Source organism: Agelaius tricolor, unplaced genomic scaffold, assembly GCF_023055355.1.
Source record: "Agelaius tricolor isolate 1412-34295 unplaced genomic scaffold, bAgeTri1.0.p SCAF_2, whole genome shotgun sequence".
NCBI lineage: Eukaryota > Metazoa > Chordata > Aves > Passeriformes > Icteridae > Agelaius > Agelaius tricolor.
Genome location: NW_027269262.1, coordinates 46595703 through 46616852, shown reverse-complemented (window position 1 = coordinate 46616852; position 21150 = coordinate 46595703). Strand labels below are relative to the sequence as shown.

The following is a 21150-nucleotide window of genomic DNA, read 5'->3' as shown; positions in this document are numbered from 1 at the left end:
CTTTCCTCTCTCCCTGTAAAGTGTATAGATTTATGAAAAAGACGTTTTTCAGGGCAGGGTTTGTAACAACCAGGCTTTTGTTCCTGGCACCGCTGAGCGGACAGAGTGGCCCGGGCCATATGCTTTTCCTTGGCACCAGGTAGAGCGGGACGTGCTGGGGCGCAGCAGAAAGCCCTGCACAGCCTCTGTGGGAGGCAGCTGCCACGTGCCACGGCAGCCGACAGCCTCACGCCGAAATGAGGACTGCAACAGTGGCCACCAAACCCAGGTGAGCCTTCTCCTCCTGCCATTTCCAGTGATCACAAGAAGTGCCAGGACACATACCGGGTGTGCTGTGAGGGGGCATTGGGAATAGCCAGCTTGACCATTCCTTTATAGCTTGACCATTCCCCATAACTGACCCCTCCCACTGATTGCCCCAAGAGCCCTTTAAAACTGTCTTGTATTAAAGACACCAAGACATTGAGAGAAAATTCTGTACAGATATGCATTTTCTGCATCTATCAGGCTCATGAAATTCACTTCATGTTCTTTTCCTACAACTTTATTGGTGCACCAACTACCTTGGTGCACAAATAAAATATTTATAGGTTTTTCCAGTATTATCAGTTCATAGAATGACAGAATAGTTGGGGTTAGAGACGACCTTTAAAATCATCTGGTTTCAGCCTCATTGCCCTGGGCAACAACACCTTCCATTAGACAAGGCTGCCAAAGCTCATCCATCTTGAACCCTTGTCCTTGAACCCTTCCTTGTCCTTCATGTCTTTGAAGCCATCCACAACTTTCCCTGGGCAACACCATTCCAGTGCCTCACTACCCTCATCACAGAATATGTTTTCATTATGTGCTATGTTGTTATGACTTATAAAAGTTGTGTGTTTCCTGTTTGTTAAGTGTTCACACTTCTTTTTCAATCTAAAATCTTATTCTTCACAAGGTTTATTTCTTCATACTACAGAAACAACAGAAACTCTTTTATTCTGATACATGTTCAAAGAGATTTTTGAATACATTGATGATGTGAGTTAAAAATGAGATTCAAAAATTCTAGAACTTGGTAAATCTGGATCTGCTTTTAAGGTCAAACATTCCATATGTTTTCTTCAGAAGGAATTGTTAGCCTATTGTATAACATAAATTTTATATAAATATAAAACCTTTACATATCTTAAAATTCAGGTTATCTTATACTTGCCATTAAAATAAATTTCCAGTTGCTTACAATTTTGTCTAACTTTGACTGTCTAGATCCCAGCTTTTCATTTACTGTGTTGAATGGAAAGTTCCAGCAGAAACAGCTTGTGCATTTCTAAGAATTTTTTTCCAGTGTTAATTTCTTTCATAAATCAAAACCTTTACATTTCAGAAGAATTCAAACATCTCTTTTCTTGAGAGGAAAGGTTAAAAATTTTTAAGAAGCAATTCTGTAGCTGAAGTAATAGTCCTTGCTTTGGTAGTAGCTAATTTGGGAGTTGGAAAAATATTACTTTTATATCCAGGAAAATATACTTAGGCATGTCTAAATTATAAAAAACTGAATTCTCTATGAGTAGCTGCTTCTTAGTGTTTCCCAGAAGCTCACTTCTAAAACTTGAAACAGCTTTATTTGCAAGGGGCATTTTCACAGATTTACCTCTGTCTAAAGTTCACAGCTAGCAATAGTACTGTTCCTTGTAAGAGAAATAAAGGGAAAAAACCCTTCTATTTTTACTGGGAGAAAAAATTCTGGACTGGGAAACACACACTCAGCCCTTCTGCCCTAATTAGGGTAAATGAATAAGATGTGAACTACTCAGTCCTAAACCCTTCTGGGTAATGAAGGTTTACTAGACAGTCCTGTTACTTTACAGGTGGGTTAATGTAGCTGACAGTGGTGACAACTGAGATGTAGTTTGCATGTGTGTGGTTTTTTATCACACAATATGAAGAGCTTCTTTTATTGGGATGGTCAAAGCAAATGAGAACTGCAAGGGAGATGTAGAGAGGCTGGAGAGGAAAAGAGAGAGAGAGAGAGGACAATTTGGAAGCATAACTGCAATCTCTTTCAGTAGGGAGAAACATCTAAATACTCTTATGCCAATCACCATCTGAGAAGGCAACTGAAAGATGAATGTAATTAAAAGGAACTACAATCTGTTAAACTATATTCTAAAGTTATGAGAAGTGATTTCAAACAGAAGAATTAAGAAGTATTAATACTACAAGATCCCTAACCACGCTCTCCTAATTATCCGTTGAACTATGCAATCCCAAAAACGAATTCCACTGGAGTTTCAGAAGCGCCGAGCGTTTGCATTCCCTGTCAGCTTTAATAAGGATTATGATATACATACATACAGCCCTTCTGAGAATCACAACCACAGCTTCATTAGCTAAGTAAGAAAGGGTACGATACAGAATTCACCGGAGTGAATTTCACCTATATTAAATACTTCTTTGCAGTTGCAATATTATTGTGTGTGGTTACTTACTGTCCTCAGGTAAGTTGTTTTCCCGTTCTTCTCTCTCCATCTGTTGGCACCACCCCTCCATACGATCTCTCTCTGCCTGAAGTAGCTTCAGAAACCAGTGGCCATCTCGTGGGCACACTGACCTTTGAACAGCTTCCAGAGGATCTTCAGTAATAGAGTCAATCCATGGGTCAGGAGGAGGTAAAATTGAAGGATCAAAATCTGTCTCAAAGTCATCATCCACTGCACATGCATGGTAGTGGTTTCCTGACCCTTGTATGCTAACGGTAGAGGTGCTTGCATCTCGGGAAAACTGTCTTGATATTTGTCCAGAACATGTATTGTCCTCTTGAGGGTCGATTATTTCAAAGTTCTCATGGAAATCCAGGTCTGCTTGCACAGCTGTTGTCACACTATTAGATCGTGTAAACCTGCGAAAGCTTTGGAGAGCACAAACAGAAAATGTTTAGAAAGTTTTTTTCTAGGTAATTTGGCATGGAAGGACTTACTAAAATTCTGCCACTTTTCCTAAGACTGGCAGTCACACCTCTCAGTGCTACACTCAGGTGTTTTTTTTTCCTTGAAATAATCAGCATAAGCTTTTTTTCTCTTGCACAAGCAAACAAACAAACATACATCTCTCTTTTTCCATGTAGTCTCACTGTTTATTGAGACAAGGACCTCTAATTGTTATGTGATTTAACAATGCCACAGGACAGCCTCAGAGAGAGCTAACAGTGCCAGTAGCTCAGGATTTTAGATTACTGATTAATGAAAAGTCAAAGGGGCCCAATTTTCAGAAGTGGTTTATCTTTCAAATTTTTAAACTCACACGCCTTTGAAGTTACACATCCAAACTCACAAGTCACATATAAAAATCATCCATGTGAAATCAGTAAGATACTAATACCAATGAGTCTACTACATATGTAATATTACACATTATACAAAAAAAGTACTTTTAACTGAAATAAATATTTTTTATTGCTTCTTCATAATTATATATCTGCCATCTCTCACAATTTTAGTGCCTATTGCCGATGTCCAGACAATCTATTTTTCACATTCAAGCTTCAGTTTCAAAATGATCTCTTTTTCACCAAAGCTGGCACTCTCCTGTCTGTGTTACCCTCCTTGTGATGGTTTTTCTCCTGTAGGCAGCTTCCTCTCACCTTGCAGAGTTCCCCTGTGTTGGGGCATCTGAGGGCAAAGGCATGAGCAGGGGAGAGAGGAAGTTTGGGGGTTTGGGTTGAGTGGGTTTTTATTATGTAAACAGCACTTCAGATTCTGCAGTCTGAGGCATCTGACTGAAAAGGCTGACAGAGGAGGAGACAGAGAAGGAGTGAAAGACAAGGAATGAGGAATGTTGTTGCAGGAGGTGGTAATGAGAGCTCATTTGATAGCAGTGAATTTTGGAGGTATGAGTGGAAAACAAGTGAGGCAGACTGCTGTCTTGCCCCATGATGAAAAAAAGGTAGAACCATAAAGTAACCATAGATGTCCCTTAAATCAGTAGTACTTAGGGTTTAAGATTAACAGTTTGGAACTGAATAGGGATAGATTCCCATCTCTTCTTCTTACAAATCCAGGATGCCTGTGCACTCATGCAGTCAGTATTTAGTCTCCAATTTGTTCTCAATCTCACATCTACATTTGAAACTAGTGTTAGGACCTATTACTCTGTGATATTTTGGCTGTTTTGCCACTGCCAGTTCTGTTTTTAGTTTGCATTCAAGCAGCAGTGAAAATGCTGAAGAGATGGAGGAACTGGATGCTGGGCACCATTTCACTTCCCTTCATTTATATTCCACCTCCCAATGAAGAGCAATAGCCAATTAAACAAGTAAAACTGACAGCAAAATTTCATCAAGTATGTTTAGTCTGCAGCTGGTGAGGGAGCAGATGGAAGGATGCTGAGGGAGGATTTAATGTCCTATATACCTGGTGCATCCAGATAGCTCAGGAGAACTGTAGCAGACTTCAAGGGGGATTGTAATTGGTCCTGCTCATAGAGGAAATTAATGGCTGTTGATCTGGGGCTTTGAGTGGAGTAGAGCAAAGCAAAACTGGAGTTGAGAAAGGTCCTCCAATAAAAAAAAAAAAAGCCCATGATGTTAATTTGAGCCTTCTTCTGCAGAGGAAGAAGGCTCAAATTAACATGTCAGCCATACCAGTCCCAGGAAAACTTCAATAATAGATTGTGTATATATTTTTTTAATAATCAAAAGCATTTTAACATAGTGTCTGCTGCTTGCAGTTCTTTTGTAACAAATGTTAAATGATACAAAAGTCATGGTTGTGCCACTGTAGATGTGCATGATATGCACCAGCAAACTGAAAAATAAAGAGTGTGCAGAATCATCAGCTTGGTAGTATTTATCCTTTGGAAAGCAGAGAAAAGCATTTTGTTATGGACTGATACAGCAGAAAAAATTAGAAAGGGAGGACAAGGGTCACTGAGGAGGTGGAATCCTTTCCATAGGAGAAAAGGTTTAGAAAACATGGCTGAGGAAGACTATGGGAGATCTATGAAATTCTGACTAGGGTATGTTTCACCATTTCTCTGAGTGCAATAACTGTAGGGAGGAAGACAGCCTTAAATTGCCACAGAATCCTGGGAAAAAGCAAAGGTAAAAATAGGTTCAAAGAGAACTTGATCAAGTTCACAGGAAGACTCATTACACATCTCATATTTGGCTTAGGAAGTTCCTGAACAACAGAATACTAAATTGGGAATGTCTGCTGGGAGAAGTAGTGCTTAGTTCACAGACTTTATACTTTACACACTCTCCTTTATACTTTTCCTAAGTATCTGCTATAGGCCCCTGGCAGAGAAAAGCTGTCATATTGGTATTAGTGATTAGAGAGACACTAGCATTAGGCTTACATTACAGTGATAATCTATTGTGAATCCAATACATGTTAGTTATACATCTTAGTTTTTTTTAGAGATTGCTTTAATTTGACAACCAACCTGACAAATCCCTTATCTGCACTGAGGTATACAAACACACAGAACACACACACAACACACACACAAAAACATGTGTGCCCACACAGGCACATGCTGTGCCTGAGGATTTCTTTTTAGTCATTTAGTCAGGGTTCACTGAGAGCCAAGGCATTAGTACACAGTGTACTTTTCCACACCTTCTATAGCACTGGTGAGAAAAGCAAATGCCTTGGTCCAGGCTTGCTCTTCTCCATGTTCCTGCCTCCATGTCACAGCCACCTTCTGCTTTCTCTGGTGCCCTAGACTCTGACATTCTTCTGTTTCAGATGACCACTTGTGTTTTCAGTTAACACCCTGGCTTTTCAGTGTAGGCCAAAACCCAAATGTGAAAGCATCAAAGTCTGCTTGACAGGAGGATGTTTTGCTGGAGGCTCTACATTTCAAGGCTTTCAGGAGTGTGCTCTTACTGGGTTCAGTATGAGCTAGTACCAGCAAACCCAGACTCTGCTGAACAAATGAAATAGAATGACCTACTTTTTTTGCCTTTGTTTTATCTATATAATAGTATGCTACAGGTTTGCATGACAGTTTCTTGGCACTGGATTATGTAACTTATCTGTCTTCAAAAGAAAAACAACTTGGCAATAGAATATAGCATCAGTTCAAAATTAAAAAAAAACTTCCAAGGAAATGTATTTTGAATAAAATGGAAATGTAGGAAGGCACTTACTATCTGCCTCCTCCAACTCATCTGTAAAAAACGCCTAATAGATGGTAATTTTAGTCTTTGACACAGCTTCCTCACTCACTTCCAGGATGTTTTACTCCTACAAAGTACCATTTGTGTTCCACATGAGCCTTTTTTGCTTTGCTCTCAGTTAAAACTCCATACTAGAGGAGAGCTGTTGAAGATAATGATAAAGTTTTTGCTACTTCTACCATATAAAACATTCACAAGTTTACCTAAAAAAAAAGGAAAAGGTTCAAAACAGAGGTTTGCTTATTCTTCTGCTTTCAGGCTTGGCCCTTTTGTACTCAGTTGTGCCCTGCAGGCACAAGGTGTAATAATTACATCTTCAGAGAACTGCAGCAGATATTTGGCCTAGGGTGCAGAAAGCCATGAAACCTCAGACTGGATAAACCAGTATGGAGAACAACAGAATGATGTGTTTTGAACAACAACATGGTCACTTGTTGGCATTCAGCTCTCAACTTCTAAGTCTTTGGCTTTCTTTTGCAAAACATGTTTGCAATTCAACTTAGATAATTCCTTCCTTAAAAAAACTTCAACCCCAAAATTCCAGAAAAGATATGAATTTCAAACCAACTGATGCATGGTCAATCTCACAGGTATTTAGGTTAAACTCAGCTTACTTTACCCACTGACTGTCCTCCTTCTTGGTGGTGGGCTTCTCTGCTAAGGTTGCAGCTGCTGTCAGCAGAACAAAACAAACTGCAGAAGGAATTAGCAGATAGGGTACCATGTTTCTAATGGCAGGAACAATATTCCTGCTCCAACCCCATTCCTTGCAGCTGCTCATCTTTGTTCATCACATTGTTTAAAGCTAGTTGGTTTATTTGTTTTTTCCCAACCCTGGGGCTTTTCATTGCAGAGCAGAGATGCTGGCTGGAGCACTCAGCCTCCCTCCAGGGCTTGGTCTGGTGCAGGGGGGCTATTGCCAGCCAGCAGGGTGTGATCAGAAATTCGTGGCCAGTTCTGCCAAGGCCAGGCTTGCAGCAGCCCACCAGCTGGCTGGGAGCCACCAGGACTGTAAGCATTCCCTCAGCTCACAAGCTGCTGTGGCCAGAGAAGGAGATTGGCCCTGTCAGAGCCGGGGCCTGCTTTGCCTTTTGTGGACCAGAGCAGGAGTTCCTCCTCCAAACATGCACAAGTTGGGAGGTGATGTGGGGAATGAGTCCCACCAGGATGGGACTGGCCAGAGGAATGGGTGTGGGTTGCAAGGGGCATTTAAAGGTCATCTAGTCCAACCTCCCTGCAATGAGCAGGGACCTCTTCAACTAGATCAGGTTGCTTCAAGCCCTCTTCAGCCTGACCTTGAATGGTTCCAGGGATGGGACACCTACACCTTCAGAATTTCTCACTGGAATGGCTTCCACCATGGAGAACATAGATAGCCAGAGAATGCTGCTGAGAAAAGCCATGCAAGTAGTTCACAGAATCACAGAATATTCTTAGTTGCATGGGACCCAAAAGGATCACCAAGTCCAACTCTTAACCCTGCACAGGACATCCCCCAAATGTCATATCATGCACTTCCTGCTTAGCTTACCCAAAATACAGACTTGAAAGGTCTACTCTAAAGAGTATAGTGTTGAGAAGTTTGAGTTAGGGAAGAACACCAAAGCACCAAAGCCTGAATATTTTTTGTTGGACAGTAAGTAACCAAACCCAAACACCTACAGGAAAAAACCAGAAAAATGTGACTTTTTATAGTAACAAAATCCATAGATGTGACTTTTTTTTTCCTGGAGGAGACAACACAGGGTTTTTGTTTGATTATTTGTTTTACGTTAACATAGTTATGTTATTGCTATTTCAAATGATTCCACTTTATACCATATCAAGAGGTGTGCTGTGGTAGGATGTACTTTGTGTATCTTGTGTTAGGACACACTTTTGTGCATCAAGATATGGCGGCATCTTCCTTGGTGCCCCAGAAACCAGAGAAGAGGGAGAACGACCATATGTCTACTGCAGTCTCCTATGGCAGTAGGAGAAACTACCATTGTTTCAGTATTCAAAAATTCTTGTGATGGCAAATCAGGTACAATTACCAGCTGATGGTACATCTAGAAGGATGAGTGAGACCATTTTGGAGGTGAGAATGTAATAGGAGGAGATCTTGGGGCAGGCAAGATAAATTGCAAGAGAGACTAAAACTGATTACAGAGCCATGGGACTGAAAACCCCTTGTTCGTGAAGAATGCATGCTAATTGTTTTTGGCAGAATAAATTATTTCTTTTTTTTCTGCTTCAGTAGAACTGGTTGACTTTTAACAACTCAATTATCTTCTCTAAGTGAGGAGGGTGGTCTCTTGAGGTCAAGAAGAAGTTACATATAGAAAAAAAGGACAAACAGAAATGGACAGAAATTGAAGTGCCCTGAGATTGCATGGATGAATTTCATTAGGTACACTTTTCAAAACTGCCCTGGAAGGAAAAAGGGAACAACATTTTGGTTAGGCTTTTGTCAGCATCATGGGGAAGGTCAGGTGAGAGATAAAAGATTAACAGCAGTAAGATCATGAGGCTGAAAGAAATGTGTACCAATTTCTCTCCAAGAGAATGACCAGACAGATTTACTCTATAAATGCTAGAAATCACAGAGCTGCAGTTAGGGAATGGGTCTGAAAAATATTATTTAGAACCAGCAGCATAAAAACTGAGGATAAGATAAACAGCAGCAACAGATCCAGTCATAATGTGGTCAGGTAGCAGGAAGCACATTTATCCTTTGAGCAGTACAAGAGGAGGAGGAGGAGGGCTGAAGCATTTGTCTTGGCAGGAGGCCCATGAGAAAGTGAAGGGCCAATGAAAGGTCTGAGGCGAGATGGAAGACTGAAGAGAGAGAGCTGTCCTATGAAGATGCTCTGTTTTTGAATTACTTTGGCCAAGAAATGGAGGCAAAGAATTTTGCTTACCTGGTCCAAACACAGAAGAAGGAATATTTAAAAGGACACGAGGAGGTAAGACTACTTAGTGTGAGAATCACAATTGTATGAGGTGAGGGAAAGGGGAAGGAAAGAACAGGAAGCCAAGAAGAAGACTGAAAGTTGTGGTAGGCTTTTGGTGCATTAGGCAAAGAGCTTTATTGTTTTGTAACAGTGTAATTAATAGCTTAGACTGTCAAGGAAACATGATCAATTTACTGTATTTATTCTTCCTGCTGTGTCATTCTTCTCATTTTACATTTATTTAGTATTTCTGGAATATTTTTAAAGACATTAATTTCTCAAAGATTCAGCTAAAAGGGGCTTTTCTTAGGCTTTGCAGATGTTATGGTGCAGGGACAGTGAAGAATGTACTGTATTTACAATTCTATTCCTGTAACAGATAATCAATACATTGTGCTCTGCTGTATTATGGGGGAAAAAAAAGTAGTATGAGTGCCCAACTGTGATGATAAGCCCTTTGTGTCTTGAGTGCACTCATTTTCTAAGGATTAGGGGCTGTCCTTTATCAGGCAGTTCACTTCTGAAAGTCCATGATAGATTGCTGCTTTCCCCTCTGCTCCAAACAGCAGCAACCTCAACTTTATCAGCTAGGAAACCCTCAAACACTGCTGTCAGTAAGTAATGCAGAAATATTGCTTCCTCAGGGCAGACTCTCACAGGCAAATCTTACCTTTTTCTCTGGAGCAATAAAAACTGCTGTAGAAAGAGGACTTTGGATGTAAGGTATTTACAAACAGCCATTTCTTTCTTTCTTTCTTTGCAGGGAGGGGGAGGGTTGGGCTTTTGGGGTAGTTATTTCCTTTGTGCCCAGGCTGAAGTGAAATGGTCCTTCAGCATCCATTCTAATGTGCTCATTTATCTGGTGCTGGAAGAGTTGAGGGTAAATGGGACTAAGGTCTAACACATAAAGAAATGTCTGCCAGCAAGAGATGTTTTAGCAGGTTAATGAGGAACTTGGTAACAGCCTAGCAGGATCATTGCAAAATCAGGCTTCTTTTTGCTGAAATCACTTTAGTCTTTTAAAACCACAGGAAAATGCTCTTCTACTTTACAGGGAGATTTGGTTGAATTGAAAATGGTGTAGAGACACCTGCTATTTTTGAGTATTTTTAGCAGATATAGGGAAAAAATGGTGTGAAAATTGACATCTCCACTGGCTCCTGCAGTCAGCAGGCCAGAAGGGAAGGGCCTGAATTTTGTCTGCTCAGATTTGCTGCACCCAGTTTTTTTCTGGAGAAATTACAAGAATGACTTCTCTCACTGACAAGTCATACTGCACTGAGGCTTTGCCCATGACACAGGAGGTACTGAGAGTTATCAAGGATGTGGCTCCAGCATTCAAAAGTCACATTGTGCCCAAGTGGCTTGAGAAAAGAGAAGCAAGACTTGTGTGGGTGCTTGGAGTCACAGCAACACTGGGCAGGCCTGCACACTCAAAGGCAAGGGGAGAGTCTGGCTTTTCTTCAGCCACTGAGTCCAGTTTTGGGAAGGAAATAAGATTTGCAGTTGTGGCCACGCACTCAAAAAGTTTATGTGTCCCAAGCGTTATGCACAGTTATGCTGCCCTGCAATGTACTGCAAGTTTGTCATCAGAAAAGAAACATAACCCTTTAAGACAGCTGCTCTAGTTTATTTTCTCTTTTAAATTTTTTTTTCTTGGAGGATATTTGTTTACTAACTCAGGCTGTACTGCGGATTGTAGGGAGAACAGAGTTTTACAGGCTTGTTTTGTAATCTCAACATTTTTTTTTTGCAAGGGAACAATTGTAATGCAGAGATGTCTGGGTGAGATACCTGAGTAAAAGCATTCAGTTTGGCTCTGCCACTGCACTGCTACATGTGGCTGAAATTATTCTGCTGAAAAACAAGGTAAACTTTTCCTCATCAGTTCTATGCTGCTGCAGCCATCCCAATACTAATTGCAACACTGCAACACTGTCCACTGTTTAGGTAGATTTTCTGGGGAAAAAGAGATTATTAAAAGTATATGAGACTTCAAATTATGTGGCACCTCTCTTCCATTTTTCTCACTGGTCCTGAAAAATCTTCTCTGAAAAACAAGAGCTACAACAATTATAAGACTCAGCTTTTCAGCTGGGTGATCTAACAATTAATCCAGGAAGCAGGTTTATGTGGTCATGTGTGCAGGAACTAGGGCTCTTAAAATTAGTTGTGGCATAATTATTTACTTTAGAAAAACAGTATTAACTTTTACTCACCACTTCTCCTCCTCTACTTGAACTCCTATGGACTGGAACTTACTGGTTGCTTTATTATCACCTGGTATGGTGGATTCTTCAGCACCATCAACCTTAAAAAAAAACCAAAACATGACAGGTAATTAGAATGTATTTTAGCAGAGGTATCAGCTGGCTACTTGCAGTTTCTATGCACCTTAACTACTGAGTGTCTGCACACAGAACTTGTACCATGAGCTCCTTCATCTAGTCATTTCTCTGTGGTGTGCTCTTTTATGATGTTATTAGTGAATATTCATTATTCTTTATCTATAAAGCATTTCTGATAAGACAATATTCAGCCTGCAACATGCAGATGGATTTTATCTGGTATTTTATAGAGGCACATTTGTTAGAGCACATCTCTGAGCAGCTGTAACTCCACTGTTTGATTTTACTTTCTATCTGTTCATGCATGCATATGTGAACTCATGCCAAAATCAGGTGTTTATTTTGTTTAAATGTTAGTGCCTCAAAACAGAGCACTTCAGAGAAAAGATTTTAAGAAAGCAGAATGAGTCTTAGATTCATTTTCTTTACTGCTTCGTCTTGCAAACAGGTGGTTCCCAGGAGCACAAGCTGGAACTTAATACCACATCTCCAGCTCCAGCTCCATGAGGAGATTTGTGCCAACAGTATAAAGTTAAAATTTAACCACAGATGTGTCTTTGAACAAAAACACAATATTCTGGGTCCACTCAGTGTAGTTGTAAATTACCAATGCTATATATAATATGGATAGTCATACAGGAAAAACATTTTGCAGCAGACAGAATTTTTGGGCCATAGCAGTGTTGTGAAGTAACCTGTAGCCTCAAACTGACCATGGGTGTGCAAAATATCCAGCTCTAGTGGCTGTTCCACCAGCAACTTCTTGTTGAGAGCCACTTGACCAACCTGTGCAGGAAAAGTGCTCAGTGAGGGATGGGAGTTCCAGAAGCTGTTCTGTGAGGTGAAGTACTTCCTTGATACTGGGGTTCTGGGGAGCTAAATACACCTTAAATTCCATAACTGCAGATTGAAGCAACCTTTTGATGGAAGGGCTTTTCTTTGCTTGACTTTGCTTGTTTGCTCAGCAGATTTACAGCAGACTTGCAATGTCCTAAGAGTGACTGATGGGTGTAGAGGACACACATGGAGGTTCACCAGAAGTGCACACTAGGTTTATTTGGCAGAGGAGGAAGAAAACCAAGAATGTACCTGTGGCTATTGCAGCTTGTGCTGCTTTACAGAGATGGGTTGAACTATCATCAAGGTGTATACTTGGTCTGAGCTCAGACTAAGCCTGGACTAGGCTCCCTTTACTCAGTGAAGAGAGACTGACTCTACTGCCAGTCAGAGGGCTGACAGAGTACCTACCTCCTTTAGGGCAGCTGTTTGTAAGAGAAGTAATTTCTGGCATCAACACCTACCTAAGGTATTTCTACTCCCACACTACCCTTCAGCTGTACCAGCATGACTGCTTGTGCAATGATGCTGCAAAATGGATCAGACAGCAGACTAGTGAAGTCAGTTTCTTTTATCTGTGAAGCCTGTCTGACTTTAAAAAGCTCATTGATGTGCACAGCTGTGAGGGTGGCACCACACACAGGCAGGAATTCTGTAAGGCTGCATCACTGCTGAGGGTTTCACTTCATGTCATCCCAGCTTCAGGTGGTTTGTACCACGTCTTCATGGGTTTGTACACAAAGCCTGCCTTGGCAGACTCTCACGTACCATCCCCAGATTTCATGATTATCCTATGATTATACTGGTCATCTGTAAACTTCAAAGTTTAAGAGGGAGATTGTCAAAAGCTTGAAGAGCATATGGAGCTGTTTTCTTCAGATCTCAGGAAACTGAGGCCTCTATACCTTTCAAAAGCAGCATTTGTTACTTGCAACACTACTTTAAGAAGAGATAGCAGGGAGATGGTCTCTCAAGAACCATGATTCACATTACCATTGATCATTTTGGCTTCTGCAAACATGGAAATTATTTCCTTGTACCCATTGCTTTGCAGGGTCTTTGCTAAGAAGTCTTGGTTTCTTTGATTGGTGAAATAAGGGATTACAATAATATAATGGCATCTTAGGCTTGTCTGGGAATGAGAATACATAACAGAGGAGCTTTTCTCTATCCCTGTCCCACATCGATCTTTCTCCTGTGTTTAACCCTGAACATCAGCCCTTCTTTCAGAAAATACCCAAAACAAACAGCTGCGAAGCAGTAAAAGTCTACAACAAAGGCAGTGAACTGAACCCACAGGCAACAGTTATAATTGCCCTTCCAAGACGAATTGAGAGAAAAGTCACAGCTTCTCCAGCAGCTACCCCTGGGATGGCATACTTCAGCACAGCACCTCTCATCTATCTCATCAGGGTGATGTAGAGATTTCATGGTAAATTCTTAGACTTTGCTAATCAGATAAGCCTGTCCAGGCACAGAGTGCTGTGCTTACAACCACCTTCTGCAAGAAAAAAATATTTCTGTCTTCCTGTGAAGGCTGATAAGCTGTGGATTGCTATTCTATTTGCTCAAGATTCATCTCCTGTCAAAACTTGTGTTGATTCTCAGTTGATTTTAAGTTCAAGCACTTTCTTACAAAAGCTAATTCTGTAAACAGATAGTTGGGAGTCCTATGCACATCTTTTTTTTTTTCTTTGGTGGGGGGGAGTAGGGGGTGGAAAAGATAAATTAAGAAAGCTGATTACACCAGACTAATTTATTTACTCTTGTCCCTTCTGTAAACATGAATGAACTTTAGCAGGGTTAGTTTTCTTCTTTCATTCCATTAGAGGTAACAAAATGTAATTTTCTTTAACAAGGGCAAATCAGAAGGAACTTATCTTCTGTTCCTGAGGCTGAGATAGGAACAATGCTGCCTCATTCAAGTGGCTACCAGTCATTATGAAATGCATGAATAAGCAGCAACAATTAATTCAGTGAGGCTGGATGAAAATATTTTTTTGGTGGTAGTGTAATGTAAATCATTGTTTTACACATTCCCTTTCAATGATTTAATTCATGCCTTTCTGACCCCCACTGTGTTATGATTCATAGATTAGTGCTCATGTGTGTAATTTAACAGAGCTGAATAACAAGTAGCACAGAGACTCAAACAAATGCTTGCATCTGATGTATTTATGATAAATTAGGAAAACATCATTAGTACCATGCAGAATGATTATGCTGGTGCAAGTTCTACATAGGTACCTGTCAGGACAGGAAGAAAAATATACAAAACATTGTATAATGAGCAGTAAAACAGATGTAGGAATCCAAAACAATGGCAAGCATATAATGCATATGCTTTATAATACTGTAATACTGTACCTGTATTCCAATAGATAAGCATCTGTTTTTCTTGAAATGGTCTTTCTTCCTATCTTCTACTGCAACAGTGGCAATGGTTGTGGTGGTGGTGACAGTGGCAGTATTGTTCCCCACATGTTGGCTTGCAGGGCCGTGGATCTGCGCATTGGCAGCTTCAATAGCAGCTGTCAGTGCCTTCATACTGTCCAGGCTTTCCGTGGAGTTGCTAAGTCCAGACTGGCTGATGATATCTCCCCTCTGTCCATGCCCATCCATGTAGGCATCTTGGGCAGACTCCGTGCTGCTCTGGGCTGTGATGGAAATAAAGGGTTTGGTGGTGGTTCTCGGTGGGACTGGAGGCGGCGTCTTCTTGTAGGTGGTAATGCAGGATGACACTGGAAAAAACATAGCAGAGTTCTTGTTGATGCTGAAAAAATGTGGAAGATGGGTGCAAACGTGATCTCAAAGCATCAATAAGCATGGACAGAGCAGAGGTGAGTGAGGAGGAGGCTGTTAGCCAAAGAGCCCCCAAAAGTCCATCTAAGTGCCAATAGTAATGCCCTGCTTATCAGTGTCTTCCATTCCTCCTATGTGAGTGGAAGAATTGCTACTAGGGCAAATTGGGAAAGAAGGTATCTATTTGCTAAGTTCCTCCTTAGTCTTTTTAGGATTGTTTTCCTCAATATATTTTCTACTAACTGTTCTAAGGGGAACAAGACCTTCCACCAAAACGTTTGTTCTGCTTATGGCTCCCAAACAAGATTCACAAGGATGATGTCTCCAACCACTTATTCCAGCTAAACTGTATTTCAAGCAGTTTTATTGCAATTGTTTTCTGTCTCACTATATGCAGAATTTCAAACCACAATTTTCTGATGAGAGAGAGATTCTCAAATCATCCTTTATCAAAGTTTGTTAACACTCACCATGCTTGGACTTGAGTATTTCTTTCTATAAAATGTCTCACTTGTTGCACAGACTTCTCAAATACTTTGAAATGCTTTGTAAGTTATTGAGGACATACTTAAAATAACATTTTGCCATGCCTAATTTCTCACCATAAATATAACATCAGTTCTGGAAAAAAAATTTGCTTGATTTTACACACAGGGAGTCACTGTAATGTAGTCAATGGCTAAAACATGACAGTCAGTGGTAAAGTGTAAGTATAAAAGTATGCAATAACAAACACTTTAATAAAAGTTCATATTTTGAAGGCCACACTCCCTTTGTAAGTGCTGCTATGTGGAGTTATAAGTTTAGCTTGAGGTGACCAGGTTAAAAAACTATTGTTCTGTATATACAGAACTACATAGAGAAAGCACTACATGGAGATTACAACATCTTCCTTTAAGGGTTAGTTGGCAGCTCTGCATTATTGAAGTCCTGGAATGCTTTCAAGGGAGGAAAGAAAGCCCATTAAGAACAAAAAACAACCATGATATGCTCTATTTTTTAACAAAATAAAATGCAGGCATGAACCTGTGCAAAGTTCAGACACAAACTTGTTAACATAAATTCTTATTAACAGTAATCATATGGCAAGAAATGATTCATCAGATCATTTTAACTGGCAGACGTCTATGCCACCCACATAAAAGGTAACTCTGCTACAGCTGTTCTGCTCTCTGTTTGCACTGTACCTGCTTGTCGAGCCAGAAGCCATTATGGTATTAATTTGACTAGCTCACATCCATATGCCTCATATCTCCCCATAGCTGTAGGAATAGTTACAGTGTGAAAGGTGTTTCCAGGGCATGAAATCACACAGGATTTTTTTAAAGGACTCTAGTATAAGTTTCTAATAACATGTCTGAACCCATGTTAAACATGTTGAATACTAATGGAAAAAAAGAGTGTTTCAGGTAGTGAGGGTTTTGAAACTATGATTCACTTCTGAAGAATCAAACTGAAACAACGGCATCTCTGAGAGATGTCTAAAAATGGACTTGTCAAATTTTAACTCTGGGGAAGTGAATAGTTAATAGAGTTAAAGGTGTTTTATAAAGTGCTCATGACAAGGTCAATACCTGGAACTAACAGAAGGGATGACAGTTTTACAAAGGAGATTATAAATGTTTTGCTGTTTGTCACTGGTTTTGGTTCTGTCAAAAAGCATTTGTTGTGACAGCACATGCAGGTAAACCAGCTGCTGTTGCTGCAGCACAGTCATGTAATCCAGGACTCATGGAGAATTGTGGAGTCAGGATACCCCAGAAATATTCCAGGTAGTTCATGGTCAGGAGAATGTTCTCTGAGTTGTGGAAATGCAAACTGAAATTCAGCACAGAGGATTTCAAAGCACACACACACATGCATATGTCCAGGTAACACTTTGGGAAGTTGCTGCCAAACTTGTCAAATGGAGGTTCATGAGCAATGCCACTTTGCAATTCAGCAAAGTATAAATTGTACCATTTAAAATATGCTAGGAGGGGTACTGGGGAACTTCTGGAGACATGCCAGCACCTTCAGTACATCCCAGCATGGCACATAAGTATCATTTTTCTTACACAGCAGAGAGGGAAATGATAATGAAGCACACTTGAAAAGGCGTCTTAGGTAGGAGAGACAGCATCAGAACGAAAGACCAAGCCTTTACAAGACAGGTCCCCCCATCACTGGGCATCTTGCACCAGAAAGAAAGTCAATAGCAGCTGTCTATTGACAGCTACCATGTTCTCTGGACACAGCAGTACAAATACAGAATTGCCTGATTAAGTTGTCTTTCATTCTGTTGGTAAATGTACTCAATGAGGAGTATAATCCACACCGCCATGAAAGATGTTTGCACTCAGCTAATTAAATCTGAAGTTATTCTTAAGAGGGGGAGAGAACTGACAAGTCACATGGTGAAATTGTAAAGAGAAATAGCAAAACGTTCTTTTAGCAAGTCAAAACAAATCCTTGGTTTCCTGGAGTCACGCAGCACATACTGTACAGCTCCAGAGAAGCAGAGTGTGCAAGTCATAAAAGAACCCCAGGCACTTCATTACTGGAAATGATGTAAGCTCCTGCCGCTCCTCTGCAGAAACGACACAAAAACAATACCGGGGCCACCGCCGCCACTCTCGGAGGCAGCTGCTCCCAATGCCGGAGCTGGCCGAGCCGCTGAGGAACAGCAAGGAAAGCCTTGGAGCTGGCCGGGCCCTCCTAGCTGCTGGGGCATGGCAGTGAAAGCCTTGGAGCTGGCTGGGCCCTCAGAGCCGCTGAGGCATGGCCATGAAAGCCTTGGGGATGGCTGGGCGCTCCGAGCCGCTGAGGCACGGCAATGAAAGCCTTTTGGGGCAGCAACTCTTCTTCATGAGCCTTCAAGTACCTGGCAGCCTGTTCGGGGCAACCTGAAGCATCTGCGGCTCTTCAAGTGGCCACGGTGTTTTGAATGCTAAGCTGCCCGAAAAACAAAACGAGTCCTCCCCGAGAAAATTATCGAAAGGCTGGCGCTCTCCGTGTCCAGCAAGGAGAGCCTGAGCATTCAGTTAGTGCAGGGAGAGCACATCCATTGCAGTGCGTTCCCCTGCACTCATCCCTCCAGCTCTCCTGCGGCAGGAGGACCCCAAGGAAGAGCACGACAGGACCACAGGACATGTAAAAAATTTGGAGCAATCGTCACTTCACACACAGGGAACTTGCAAAGTATGAAAGCTGGTTTAATTCACACAAGGAAGTGAATTTAAAGGGCTGTATAAATTCCCTGATAAATATGTTCTTGGACGTAGATCAAGGAGTGAAGTTCTGTACAGAAACTGATCTGACTGGAGAGTCAAGTCAAAGTAGTCTCGTGAATCATTAAAATTGTTTAGATATGGAGTTAATCAGAAATCTCTTGTTCTGAATAGTAAAAGAACCTCAGTTTGACACAACATAGACTAGTTTCCACGTTTTTTTCCAGAGAGCACATGCTGCTGAAGCAGGTACACATTCCTTTCCTAGGGCATATGCAAGGTTTAATCCAGAAACTAGTTAAGTCATGCACAAGAATCCTCAGACAGCCAGACCACTTTGAATCAGGCTCACTATTTCCAGTACATCAGTCCTCCAAGTTATGCTCTCCTTTTCCTTTTGATCTTTACCCTATTTCTGTGTATTGCCTTCAGGTTACAGTTTAATCCCAAATACCTAGTGAAAAAAAACCACTTTCTCCAGATTAAAAAAAAAAAAATAAAAAAGAAGAAGCTACGGGTTTTGTCTTCCTGGCCAGTATTTCCAAACAACTAGCTCATGAGACAGGAATTTGGAACAGGGAGTGTCAACCACCCAGTTCAGAAGGAAGTCTAATGATAAAAAAATAATCCCAGATTGCATAATAATAAAGGCTTGAATTTGAATGTTTCATTGTACTTCAGTTGTTTAAACATGCTCACTAGGGGAGATGAGCCCTCGGGAATAAACATCAGCATGCAAACACAAATTTTTAACTGAGTGAACGGGTGCTCAGGAGAGCCCCAACGCAGATTACTATTTGTGAAAGGATCAAATTCGTGCAGTGCTTTGAACAGTTCAGGTGATGCGACACATCAGCAATATCTTTCTAACTTGGTAGTCCTATATAAACTTGATTCACAAGAATAAATGAAGGCACAAATTCAAGTAACATAATAGTGTTTCTTCTGAGAAAAAGCACAAACCCCACAGTTTGAAAGGGGCAAGAAATGACACAACTTTCTCAGCAAAAGAAAGATGTGGACCTGTTGGAGTGAGTCCAGGGGAGGGCCGTGGAGATGATCAGTTGGTTGAAGCACCTCTCCTGTGAAGGCAGGCTCAGAGAGCTGGGGATGTTTAGCCTGGAGAAGGCTCCAAAAGGCCTCACTGTGGCCTTCCAGTATCTTATGAAGGAGGGAGGGGGATTTTTTATATGAGCAGATAGTGACAGGAAAAGGGCAGTGGTTTTAAACTGAAAGAGGGCAGGGTTAAATTAGATGCTAAGCAGAATTGACTCCAAGGATGGTGAGGCACTGGAGGTTGCCTAGAGAACGTATGGATGTGCCACCCCTGGAAGTGCTCAAGGCTGGGTTGGATGGGAGCCTGAGTAACCTGGTCTAGTGGGTGGTGTCCCTGCCCATGGCACAGGGATTGGAACGAGATGATCTTTAAGATCACTTTCAACCCAAACCATTCTATGAGTCAATGATTCTCACTCACACACAACTAAGTATGAGGGTAAAAACCAGGAATTCTTCCATGCTGCACAGATGGACCTCAGTCTTCTGATTTACTGTCTGTTGAAAGGCTGTGTTAACAGTGGTGCCCTTGTACTTCACACAACTGCCCCACAAAAACCACACATACTTAGGTCTCAGCAGACCTAAGCTTCAGTACTGCAGCCTCTGGGTTTAGAGGGGCAGTGCTCGATTTGGCTTGTTGGACTCAAACCATACACATATTTCCTTATGTTTTTGAGATTTGGGGGGAATACTTGAAAGTAGGGTTTCAGATCCTGTATTGTTATTTTTACATGCAAAAAATTGGTATGAAAACGGAGCATGCATTATCTTAATAAAAAACTAAGCAGATGGTTTCTCAGGATGTAGAGATTTACTATTACAAAACTGAAGCAAAGATTTTTACAAGAAGTTTTAAATTGCCCCAGGGAATAATACCACAGTGAGTTATGGATGTCATTATCCCAAATGAGAACTACTGAAGTCTAGATACCACACCATCAGGAATTCTGCCAAGGCCATGCTTTTTCCAGACCTCCCTCACCGCCAAACTGATACCTTATTTGATGAAAGCCTAAGCTTCACTGGCTTAGGAAACAGGCAAAATCAAAAAAACTAAAATCCTGCAAAAATTTATACAATGTATTTAAACTATTTTTATGGCACACAATACCACCACAGACTTAATATCCCATGTACTCGGAGGTTTAAAGCCATTGCTGGTGACCTTTTCATAAGTTTGGACATTTTTGTTTGCAAGTAATGTGCCTCCAGCTTCCCAGCTGGATACAGTGAAGGATCTCCTGAAGGTGAGACTAAATATGGCTCACCCTGCATTTCAAATGAATTGAGTTGGAAAATCTGCATGTGCATACCCAGTGGATGACAGGTGAATATTTCTCCAGCAGATTTTTTCTCCTTTTAATTTCTTCTGCTGGAAGCTGCTGATGCCAGTCAGAAGCTTAATTGTTATCCCAGGGAAGCTGAATTATTGTGCAGAGAACAGGTGAGGCAGCCAAAGGTGTCTGCTAAATGCAATTTATCACTAGGATATTATCACAAATTATGGATGCACAGACAAAATCCAGGGCATGTCAGCTTCCTAGGAGACCCACTTCTTGTACTACACAGCTGCTGCTGAACTTCTCTCTCTATAAAAATGACCAGTACATTAGCAGCACACAACTTAAGTGATTCAACTCTTGTGGCCCAAAAGTCAGGAGTCTATAAACAACTGAATCTCTGGAAAAAAGATTTCACATTAACTGAAAGTTATTACTCAGAGTGGATTGCTGATGGCTTACAATATTTAACTCCCAAAACTTGTGAACTTTACTGGTGTCAAGCAATTAGCA

The 21150-nt window shown here is 41.0% G+C and overlaps 1 protein-coding gene across 7 annotated transcripts in view; it reads right to left on the bottom strand.

The window, feature by feature from the left end:
• Positions 1-21150, bottom strand: part of DLGAP1 (DLG associated protein 1) — a 401400-nt gene that overhangs the window by 15692 nt on the left and 364558 nt on the right. For all 7 annotated transcript variants that reach the window (XM_071417710.1, XM_071417688.1, XM_071417726.1 and 4 more), the window contains 3 exons: positions 14655-15028; positions 11322-11413; positions 2475-2893 (listed from right to left, as the gene is read on the bottom strand). In XM_071417710.1, coding sequence (XP_071273811.1) covers positions 2475-2893; positions 11322-11413; positions 14655-15028 — 885 coding nt within the window. The remainder of the gene's footprint in view (positions 1-2474; positions 2894-11321; positions 11414-14654; positions 15029-21150) is intronic.